The following is an 11829-nucleotide window of genomic DNA, read 5'->3' on the forward strand; positions in this document are numbered from 1 at the left end:
TGTGCTGTTGTTGCTGCTGGTGATTGAGTGAATCCCCAAACAGGATTGGATATGTTTAGAAAGTAAGAGATTCTAGGCCGATAAAACAAAAATACACACGGAGGTCATAAATCATTCTGAGTCAGGAGCTGCTGCTGCAGCTACTCCCCTGCGTGGCGTATAAGGCAACGTGATGCGACACATGGGAGAGAGTGGAGAGGTTTCATACACACACATATACCCATAAACAGAGAGACCTATAGACTCACACAGAGACTCAAAGACCCACACAGAGACCCATAGACTCACGCAGATATCCATATACTCACACAGATACCCATATATTCACACAGAGACCCATATACTCACACAGAGACCCATAAACTCACCACAAAGAGACCCCTAGACTCATCACACAGAGACCCATAGTCTCACACAGAGACCCATAGACTCACACAGAGACTGTAGACTCACACATAGACCCATAGACTCACACATAGACCCATAGACTCACACAGAGACCGATAGACTCACACAGAGACCCATACACTCACACAGAGACCCATAGACTCACGCAATGACCCATAGACTCACACAATGACCCATAGACTCACACAGAAATCCATAGACTCACTCAGACGCATAGTTTGCCTTACATCTCCGGCACCTTCAATTACCACGGTTGGCTACATACGGTGCGAAAGAAGTTCAACATAAATACATAAACTCACACAGAGACCCATAAACTCACACAGAGACCTATAGACTCACATAGAGACCCATAGACTCACGCAGACACTCAAAGACTCACATAGAAACACAAACTCACATAGAGACCCATATAATCACACAGAGAACCAGAGATTCACAGAGATGCAAACACTCACACAATGACCTATAGAATCACGCAGAGACTCATAGGCTCACACAGACTCAAAGACTGACATAGAAGCCCCTAAACTAACATAGAGACCAATAGACTCAAACAAAGACACGGAAACTCACACAGAGATACATAGTTTATTGTCCTCCCGCACCTCCGGTTATATATGTAGTTATAGCATACATATTGCATATACGGGGGTTAAAAAAGCATGCGTAGCTATTTGAGTAAAAGTGAGTCGTAACTTGCAAAGCAATCCCACCAACGTTGAAATAGCGAATCGGTAGTTGCGCCTCCTGGGAGCGTGTTGCATGCGCTGGGACTTAGTGCAGCTGTCTTGAACTCACGATACGAGAGAGAGAGCGTCTCTATCTCCAGTGCTCCTGTATTTAAGATCCCGTGGGCTGAACACAACATCCGGCTGTAGTGGTTCACCGGGCTGTAATGCAGACTTGGATTCTGACGCCTAAACGCTCAACTCCGGTCCTTTAACTGGACGGTGTCCTGTGCTTTATGAATGTCAATTTAACCCAAAGTAGCAGTAGGCTGTCGCCACCAATATTATTGATTTACACTATGAGATCTCTTTTACCAGTGGCAAAATATAATAGTAGGTTTTTACCCTTTTAACTGGTACAAAACTGACACCTTTATTCAAGGCATCATGTTTGCAATGACCACAACACAAGTAGTCAAAAAAGCTAACAAAAAGAAGCAACTCTGATAATGATGATAATATGCACTGTCCTTGAAGTTGATTGGCCCACACCCGAGACGGCTTTCTTTAGAGCCTAGTCCCCATTTTGACTACTTGTGTTGTGGTCATTGCAAACATGATGCCTTGAATAAAGGTGTCAGTTTTGTACCAGTTAAAAGGGTAAAAACCTACTATTATATTTTGCCACTGGTAAAATAGATCTCATAGTGTAAATGCTTACCCCGAGCTCTCAATACTCTGATATTGCACTGTGTTTGAGTTGTACGCCTTCTGGTGTCATCTGGCCCTACACCAATGGGGACTAGGCTCTAAAGAAAGCCGTCTCGGGTGTGGGCCAATCAACTTCAAGGACAGTGCATATTATCATCATTATCAGAGTTGCTTCTTTTTGTTAGCTTTTTTGACTACTTGTGTTGTGGTCATTGCAAACATGATGCCTTGAATAAAGGTGTCAGTTTTGTACCAGTTAAAAGGGTAAAAACCTACTATTATAATAATATTATTGATGATAGATGTTTTTTTTGGAGAAAAATGGCGTAAGTATAAGTTAACCCGATATCGCCCATTCAGTAAAGGGTTGTCACGTAAACAAAAGGTGGCCAATTAAGCTTGATTTGAAGCTTTCGTGACTGCAGGAATCCATACTCTTTGGTTATTTCGGTAAAGTCACGTAGTTAGAAATTAACTCAAATAAAAACAATCACGATCGAAACGTCGTGATTTGTTTATTTTATTTCTAACTACGTGACTTTGCCGAAAAAACCAAAGAGCGTGGCCAATTAGTTTCTACTTCAGCACTAACCGGTTGTGTGTTGCTTGAGAAAATCTATTGCAACATTTACAATTTTTTATTACCATGACGTTTCGCTAGCAATTTACGCCAACCATCGTCATCAGGCGACTTTGCCAGAATGTGAAGAGATATCTACCTTACTTCCGGTCTTAAATAGAGAAACGTGGCGTCATTACTGTGAGCCAATCAGAGATCAGAGTGTGTTTATTGTAATCCTGTAACAATGGATTATGCTAATCTGGAACAGATGGCTTAATCACAGTTAATCAGTATTGTGATGCCTTTACATTTTACAAGGCATACAATTGTAAGGTGTATTACTTAACAATACGCTTCCAAGCAGCGCTAAGCCTGAAGCAGTCAGAACGGTTAAAGTTATTTATATTTCTCTCAATTTCAATGGCTTCTCGAATTAGTCTTGGCCAAATGATAATTAGTGTTACACAACCAAAGCAACGTTATCAAAATCAATGTAATGCCCTTGTTGGCATGCTTGTTCTGCAAATGCCAACAGTTGTGTTTGCAAGTACTTAATATTTCTTTGGTGTTATTTTAGTCTCATATAAAAAACATTGTAATGTTTGTAATGTTTTTTCAACCTATCTACGGTACTTTACTGAAAGACCCAAAGAATATGAATTGCTGCAGTCACGAAAGTTTTAATCAATCTCAAACAAATGTTTCGTACCGTCTGTCCAACAAAGCATTTAACTACGAGAGGGATTAATCTGGTACACACCTTCTGTTGATAACTTCGGGCAGCTCCTCTTTAGTACAGGAATCTAGTTTTTGTATGTTTCACCATCGTGATCATCATCAGCGCGTGTGAGTTCATTGTGAGTGAGTGAGCGAGTGGAGTGGAGTTTTGTCTATTCTCTCCCTTGCTCTGTGCCAGGATTTCCTCCGGACTCTAAGGTCTTATTTTTTCTCCTCCTGTAGCTAAAAACGAAACAGGCTAAGTGTGAATCTGGCATTGACCAACAACATCACAGTTTAACATGCAGGAGCTTGCATGACCGATATTATCCATAATAGACAATTACTAAGGTTTGTTACGTAAACAAAACATGCCAAATCGTTACTAGTGAAGACCACCGGTGTGATGGAGAGTAAACCCAGTACGTGCGTCAGGGTTGGTGTGAACGGTCCTCGCGGTGGTCTCTATCTGTGTAAGTCGCCGCGGTGTTCCGTCATTGTCGACACGCGGGGTCGCTGTGTGAAGTCGTTGAACTGCAGGGTTCTGTAGACGCGTGCTATTACTGTCGCTGAGAGTTTGAAGAGTTGGTTGTAATTGGTTGTCAATGAATTATTATCCACCACAGTTGGTTCACGTTCTTGTGCATAACGAACCAAGGCATAGTTACTACATTCCAAATCTTGTTAAGATTCTCAGTATTCCAGATCGAGTTATTGTCCTTCTTTATGTTGCCGTCAAAGCGCGTTTAAAAATCTGTGTTAGTGTCCGATTAAAAATATTGAGAGAATTGCACGAGAGAGAAAATGGATCCAAACTCCTCTCACTCCCATGTTAGAAATGAGCAACCTTCATAGCTATCAGCTGGAATTGGAATATTTCTCCCTTCACTGCCGATGCCGGATGTGAAAATTGGTGAGGTTTCAGGACTTTTTCAGTTGGTGAAAGTTGCTATGTCTCTCTGCATTGTCTAACCGATTCATAATCGCCCAGACACCCTGGCTGGCAAGGAGAGAGGTGGCTGAGAAAAAGTGCCGGGCCTATTTTTCCTCTGGTGAGAACATCTCACATCCGAAAATTAGCAGTCATTACCAACAGCTTTGGGAATATTTGCAGATTTTTGTTGAGAATGTTGCCCAAAAGCTTTGTTTAAACTGGAGGGGGGGTGCATGCGCGTGCGTGTGAATGTGTTCCTGATCTGTCTTCCCAGACGCGCCGATGAAAAAAAATCGATTCACTCGGGGTACAGGATATAGCCGCTGAACACCGAGTCTCTATGCACGTCGAAGAAAAAATGAATGTACGGAGCCTGCAACTCCAGCCACACCTCATCCCCGGCCTTGAGACTCAGCACGACGCTGCTGCTTATTGCGTCGTATTTATCACCGCACACCTTAGAGATGATGTTCCCGTTTTTCATGATCATAACCACGAGGGACTGTTCATGGGAATGCACGTTAAGCGTGAAATAGTAGACACCTGGGTGAGCGCAGGTGAACTTCCCCGTGCCGGGGTTGTAGTGGCCCTGCGGGTTGGTGATGATGACGTTGAACGTCATTGGGGAGCCGGCCACCGGCTTGTAAGCGCCGACCTTCGCAGAGAAGGCCGACCTGGGCCCCACGCCGCTCTCTCCCCGCTCGCCTTTCTCGCCTCTTTCGCCCTGCTCACCTGGGACTCCCGGAGTCCCCGCGAGCCCCGGTTGGCCAAGAGGGCCCAGCTTTCCCGGCAGACCTAGGCGGACAACACGGTCCAAACGAACGGCGTGTGCATGTGTGTGTGTCACCCCATGGTAGTGTAGCAGTTAGCGCTACGAACCCAGCAGAGACCCGAGTTCGATTCCCGCTCATGTTCAACACAAGTGACGATTATCTGAACTGGTACTGGGACTCCTACCCTAGGTCGAATCAGCCTCAAATGATTACCTGGTGAGATGTGTTAACAACGCCACTTGGGAGACAAAGGCGTGCCAGTTTTCATAGGTGCTCACCAACAGCACTTGCCACAACAGTCTGTTAAGGCTATACGGGGGATCTTTGTTTTTTATATGTTTATCCCAACTCTCAAACGGAGATATGGGGCAATTCTGCATCTATGTTGATGAAGGTGAGCCAAACCTGCACAATTGAGTCGTGTCCTGTGACAAACATCTTTGTTTTGTAACAGGAAAACCTTGCCCGACGTGTCTGTATAAAACGCGTGTTTCCGCTCTACACAGTGTACTGAGTGAGTTCTGTTTTCCAGAACAAGGGGTCATGTGTGGTGCCACGATCACGGAGCAACTTCGCAAACGCCGCACTCCCCACCCGGCCCCCACATTAAACACACACCCACACACAGCGCACCCACGTAGTGTCCTAACGGGGGGTTGCCTGGCACATCGGGTTTAAATCCGAAGGGCCCCTAGAGGGAGAGTCCCACGGTTTCCCGGTGCCAGGAGATTGGCCGACCCTCACAGGTTTGGCATCAAGTCATCAAGTTACATTGAAGTGCCCCTAAATTGGCTTAAAATGTTATGGGCGCAGAACGAAAAGGTTCCCTGGGCCAACCGCAATGAGTTACTCACGACACTGGGAGAGGCGGAGGGTGGAATATTAGGCCAGAAGGGCAGACCAGCTGGTTAGAATTGCTGAGCACGGGAGGACGATGGGTGAGGGGCCGCAGCAGCAGCAGCAGCAGCAGCAGACCCCGTGGCCCTCTATGTAGACGGCGCAGGTGAGCACGCGACTGGCTGTGCAGTACAATGCCACTCTGGGCCTTTGAAGTGAGGGGATTAGGCCACGGTAGAGACGGTGGAGAGGGACGATGACGGGGAGCATGGGTAAGCGCCCGATTGGCTGCGTGGTATGACGTCACCCTGGGCCTTTGAAGTTTAGAGAATAAAGATAGGTGCCCCGGGACGGTGAGTTCAGTTGTCTTCAACCTCCGGGCGATCCAGTCTCTTCCCTACTGTCCTGCCTCCTTGAGCTACTCGCAGCATCCATGTGATGCCCGAGAGTGCTGCTACGAGGCAGTGATAAGCGAGGCTTTCGCTCGTCCTTCTCCCTCCGACTCTCACAGCATCCGTGCGACGCCGTGAGTACAGCGACGAGGTACGTGGTAGAACGTTTGGGTAACTGGGTTCATAGGCAGAGTTAGGCTAGGCTCTCCTCGCGAAATATTCCTCCTCCGGGTAATGCGTATTGGCGCCATTAATAAACTTTAGCACAGAGGATCCGTGTGGTGTGATTTCTGTGTGGGTAGGGAGAGCGTAGGTGTGGTGCGGTACGTGCAGGCGTGTGAAACACGCGTATATTACCATCAACCCGGCCGTCGTTTTGCCCGCGTGAGTGTTTGCACAGAAGATTAATGCCGACGCACAGGAGGGGGGGGGAGGGGCGCGTGCATATACACGTGCGTGCGCGCAGCCACCTATTCATTAGTGGTGGTGTACGTGGGGAGTGTGTGGGATAACTCCAGGCGGTGGGGAGCCAGCCACTAGCCAGAAGTGGCGGAGGAGGAGGAGGAGGAGGGGGGCGTTAGCCCCCACAGATGTTACACCTATACACGGTATACCTCGTGAGCTCTGTTTTCTACAACATGGAGATACATCGAGACCCATCGACTAAACTAACTATTTGTTAAATTCCCAGGTGTAAGGTCCACCGAGCTGCTGTTTTGCTATTTTTTTCCGCAGCGATCTGCCTGTCGACAGTGACAGCTAAATGTGGTGGCTGATATCATCACGTGGACATTTATAGCAGTCAAATACTGTAAAGTCTAAACGCATGTTTCTAAAGGTGGAAGGAAAAACCAAAGGAACGTGATGAAAAATCCACACGACCACGGGGAGGACATGCAAACACCGAATATACATCGGGAATCGTCAGGGTTGGGTTCGAACCCACGACTACATGTGGATCAGACGAGTAATTTGACATCTCCTAATCCTGACGCCAGCTGCTTATTTGGAGTTTGCATGCGTCTCTCCCCGTGGTTGCGTGGATTTTTCACCGGGTCCTTCGTTATTTTTCCTTCCACATTTAGAAATGTATTTGGCTGAATAAATGTCCACGTGACGATGATACCACTTCGTCGAGCTATCATTACGTGTGGCCAGGTCGCTTATGAACAAGAGTCACATAGCTCAGTGAGGATTACTTGGTAATAAAATAAATATATAGAATCAGCTGCTCGGAGCACACGAGTCAGTGTCACAGTCCCACCTGGGTCCCCAGTCAAGCCTCGAGCCCCGAGGTCTCCCTTGGCTCCAGGTGATCCGGTAGCGCCTGCGAGAAGAACAAAGCATGGCTGGTCCGCTCAACAAGCCACTCTCAATTCACACCACTCGCCTCCACGCACTCTCCCGTCTCTCCCCTCTCATCTCACTCACCTCCACGCACTCTCCTGCCTCTCCCCTCTCATCTCACTCCACTCGCCTCCACGCACTTTCCTACCTCTCCCCTCTCATCTCACTCTACTCTCCTCCACGCACTCTCCTACCTCTCCCCTCTCATCTCATTCTACTCCCCTCCACGCAGTCTCCTGCCTCTCCCCTCTCATCTCACTCTACTCCACTCCACACACTCTCCCGTCTCTCCCTTCTCATCTCACTCTACTCCCCACCACTCACTCTCCTGCCTCTCCCCTCTCTTTTCACTCGACTCCACACGAGACACTCTCCTACGAGAATGAGCTAGTGAACGATCAAGGGCATGACATGGCGAGTGAACGTTTGAGTGAGTGAATGAGTGAGTGAACGACTGAGTGAATGAGTGAGTGAGTGAGTAAACGATTAAGTGAGTGAATAAGTGAGTGAGTGATTGAGTGAACGAGTGAGTGAGTTAATAAGTGAGTGATTGAGTGAACGAGTGAGCGAGTGAATGAGTGAGTTAGTGAGTGCACGATTGAGTGAGTGAATGAGTGAGTGAACTAGGGAGTGAGTGAGTGAGTGAACGATTGAGTGAGTGAGTGAATGAGTGAGTGAACGATTGAGTTAGTGAACGAGTGAGTGAACGAGTGAACAAATGAGTGAGTGACTTAAAGATTGAGTGAGTTAATGATTGAGTGATCGAGTGAGCGAGTGATCGCGTCACTCCCCACGAGCGCACCGTGGGGGGGTCTCTGGGACCCGACCCCTCACCGTCTCTGCCGTCCCTCCCGGGGGCCCCAGGGGTCCCGTGCTGCCCCGGGGCTCCGGGCTGCCCGGGGATCCCGTTGATGCCCGCGCAGACGGTCTTCTCCTGCTGGGCTCCCACCACCACCACCCCCAGCAGCAGCAGCGGCAGCAGGGCCGAGATGGACATCTGAGGACAGCAGTGGCGAGATGTTAACTAGCTCGCCTGGTGTACAGGATGGATTTATACACGAACTATTATTTTATTTTACCAAGTAAGATATGAATGAGCTGCTATGATTTCGATCTTTTTTCAAAAGCGCCCTGCCCATCACAAATGATAGTTCAATGAAGTAGGCTTATCATTGTCACGTGAAAATGTATAGCAAAGCTCTAAACACGTGATGATGTTGATTTTAAATGTGAATGGGAAAAACCGGAAGACCCGGAGAAAAATCCACGCGACCACAGAGCGACACGAAATATACTGCAGGCATCAGGATCGGAATCGGACCCACGACCTCATTTATACCAAGCGAGGTAATTATCATCTCCACAGGGAGAGAAAGAGAGAGAGATGCAAACTCCAAATACACAGCAGCAGGCATCATCGAGGTCTTGATTGAACCCAGGACTTTCTGTAAACCAGGCGAGGTCGTTAACATCTCCACGGGGAGAAACAGAGAGAGATTGACACAAACTCCAAAGAAGGAGCAGCAGCAGGCATCGTCAGGGGTCCGGTGATCGAACCTGACGAGGAAAAATCAGAGACAAGCGGGGAGACAGCAGCCAGAACCAGCGTGTCGAGTTGACGCTGCAGGAGGAATCCGATGAGCTGTGAAGCTCTTTGCTCGTCACAGATGCTCCAGTAAGGAGGCCACGAAGTCAGAACGTTTCAACAACAAACTACACGTTGCACAAACAGGATACAGTGAGGGAAAACAGTATTTGATCCCCTGCTGATTTTGTACGTTTGCCCACTGACAAAGAAATGATCAGTCTATAATTTTAATGTTAGGTTTATTTGAACAGTGAGAGACAGAATAACAACAAAAAAATCCAGAAAAACGCATGTCAAAAATGTTATAAATTGATTAGCATTTTAATGAGGGAAATAAGTATTTTACCCCTCTGCAAAACATGACTTAGTACTTGGTGGCAAAACCCTTGTTGGCAATCACAGAGGTCAGACGTTTCTTGTAGTTAGCCACCTAGTTTGCAAAGAGGAGTGGGACAAAATCCCTCTCAGGAGGGATTTTGTCCCACTCCTCTTTGCAGATCTTCTCCAAGTCATTAAGGTTTCGAGGCTGACGTTTGGCAACTCGAACCTTCAGCTCCCTCCACATATTTTCTATGGGATTAAGGTCTGGAGACTGGCTAGGCCACTCCAGGACCTTAATGTGCTTCTTCTTGAGCCACTCCTTTGTTGCCTTGGCCGTGTGTTTTGGGTCATTGTGCTGGAATACCCATCCACGACCCATTTTCAATGCCCTGGCTAAGGGAAGGAGATTCTCACCCAAGATTTGACGGTACATGGCCCCGTCCATCGTCCCTTTGATGCTGTGAAGTTGTCCTGTCCCCTTAGCAGAAAACACCCCCAAAGCATAATGTTTCCACCTCCATGTTTGACGGTGGGGATGGTGTTCTTGGGGTCATAGGCAGCATTCCTCCTCCTCCAAACACGGCGAGTTGAGTTGATACCAAAGAGCTTCATTTTGGGTTATCTGACCACAACACTTTCACCCAGTTGTCTGCTGAATCATTCAGATGTTCATTGGCAAACTTCAGATGGGTATGTATATGTCCTTTCTTGAACGAGGGGACCTTGTGGGCGCTGCAGGATTTCAGTCCTTCACGGCGTAGTGTGTTACCAACTGTTTTCTTGGTGACTATGGTCCCAGCTGCCTTGAGATCATTGACAAGATCCTCCCGTGTAGTTCTGGGCTGATTCCTCACCGTTCTCATTATCATTGCAACTCCACGAGGTGAGATCTTGCATGGAGCCCCAGGCCGAGGGAGATTGACAGTTCTTGTGTTTCTTCCATTTGCGAATAATCGCACCAACTGTTGTCACCTTCTCACCAAGCTGCTTGGCGATGGTCTTGTAGCCCATTCCAGCCTTGTGTAGTTCTACAATCTTGTCCCTGACATTCTTGGAGAGCTCTTTGGTCTTGGCCATGGTGGAGAGTTTGGAATCTGATTGATTGATTGCTTCTGTGAACAGGTGTCTTTTATACAGGTAACAAGCTGAGATTAGGAGCACTCCCTTTAAGAGTGTGCTCATAATCTCAGCTCGTTGCCTGTATAAAAGACACCTGGGAGCCAGAAATCTTTCTGATTAGAGGGGGTCAAATACTTATTTCCCTCATTAAAGTGCAAATCAATTTATAACATTTTTGACATGCGTTTTTCTGGATTTTGTTGTTGTTATGCTGTCTCTCACTGTTCAAATAAACCTACCATTAAAATTATAGACTGATCATTTCTTTGTCAGTGGGCAAACGTACAAAATCAGCAGGGGATCAAATACTTTTTTCCCTCACTGTAGAAGGGCAAAGTATAGGAAAGGTAAACAAATCACGTAAAACAATATATACAAATACATTTTAAGTAGGTGTTTACTTGCCAGGTAAAACCCCGACTGAGCTATTAACTTATTATCAGAAGAGACCTCTCCATCACAAACAATGGCAGCTCGACGAAGTGGCCTATCATCGTCGTCAACATCACGTGGACATTTATAGCAGCAGCCAAACATAGAGACACATAGAGATAGAGAGAGACGCTTGGAGACTCATAGTGATACATGTGTGAGTCTATGTGTCTATGGGTGTGTTAATGAGTCTGTGTGAGTCTATGGGTTTCTGTGTGATCTATGGGTCTCTGTGTGAGTCTATGGATCTATGTACGTCTGTGGGTCTCTGTGTGAGTCTACAGGTCTCTTTGTGAATATACGCGACTCCGTGTGAGTTTATGGATTTCTGTGTGTGTCTATGGGTCTCTGTGTGATGAGTCTATGGGTCGATGTCTCATGAGTCTATGGGTTTCTGTGTGAGTCTGAGGGTCTACGTGTGAGTCTATGGGTCTCTGTGTGAGTCTGTGGGTCTACGTGTGAGTCTACAGGTCTCTGTGTGTGTTTACGAGTCTCTTTGTGAGTCTATGTGTCTTTTTTGCGAGTCTATGGTTCTCTGTGTGAGTCTATGGGTCTCTGTGTGAGTCTGTGGGTGTATGTGAGAGCTTTATGTTCTCTGTGTGAGTCTATGGGTCTCTGTGTGAGTCTGTGGGTCTATGTGTGAGTGAACTCGTCTCTATGCGAGTCTATGGATCTCTGGGTGAGTCTTTATACGTACGGTACATAGAATTTTCTTTCACACCACCGTACGTAGCAGCTGAGCGTCCTTCTAATCGGAGGTTGTGGGACCGTTGCGCGTCGGTGCTCAGCGTTGGTCACCGAGTAACTGAAATCCTCTCCCCCGTCTCCCCTTTTAAACATTACTCGGGTCACGTGCTCCTCCATTATTTCCCACTTGGTCCAGACCTCCCACGTTTGACGTCACAGTCAACACGCGCTCACACGCAAGAAAGACAAAGATCCCCCGTATAGCCTGTAACAGACTGCTGGGGGAAAGTGGCTGTCCCTAGGGCCTACTCAATCACCCAGCCACCCACT

General features: G+C 47.2%; 1 protein-coding gene across 2 annotated transcripts; it reads right to left on the reverse strand.

Annotated features, from left to right (window-relative positions):
• Positions 1 to 985: 985 nt before the first annotated feature.
• On the reverse strand, positions 986 to 11606 carry LOC144735441 (complement C1q tumor necrosis factor-related protein 5-like). 2 transcript variants are annotated; one of them, XM_078617843.1, is made up of 4 exons: positions 11510 to 11606; positions 8187 to 8349; positions 7270 to 7332; positions 986 to 4798 (listed from the first exon to the last, which is right to left on the reverse strand). In XM_078617843.1, exons 2-4 carry the CDS (start codon positions 8347 to 8349, stop codon positions 4302 to 4304), a joined length of 723 nt encoding a protein of 240 aa, XP_078473969.1. In that variant the 5' UTR covers positions 11510 to 11606; the 3' UTR covers positions 986 to 4301. The 2 variants fall into 2 exon arrangements, with proteins under 2 accessions (XP_078473969.1, XP_078473970.1); XM_078617844.1 differs by having other exon boundaries at positions 11542 to 11600.
• Between the last annotated feature and the right edge of the window lie 223 nt (positions 11607 to 11829).

The sequence above is a fragment of the Lampetra planeri genome, chromosome 55, assembly GCF_965212315.1.
Source record: "Lampetra planeri chromosome 55, kcLamPlan1.2.h2, whole genome shotgun sequence".
In the NCBI taxonomy this organism is placed as follows: domain Eukaryota; kingdom Metazoa; phylum Chordata; class Hyperoartia; order Petromyzontiformes; family Petromyzontidae; genus Lampetra; species Lampetra planeri.

Coding starts and splice junctions, on each gene's coding strand:
- LOC144735441 (XM_078617843.1), bottom strand. CDS start 8,349: ATGTCCATCTCGGCCCTGCTGCCGCTGCTGCTGCTGGGGGTGGTGGTG. Junction 7,333..8,186: donor CGGGAGGGACGGCAGAGACG/GTGAGGGGTCGG, acceptor TTCTTCTCGCAG/GCGCTACCGGATCACCTGGA. Junction 4,799..7,269: donor AGGCTTGACTGGGGACCCAG/GTGGGACTGTGA, acceptor TTGTCCGCCTAG/GTCTGCCGGGAAAGCTGGGC.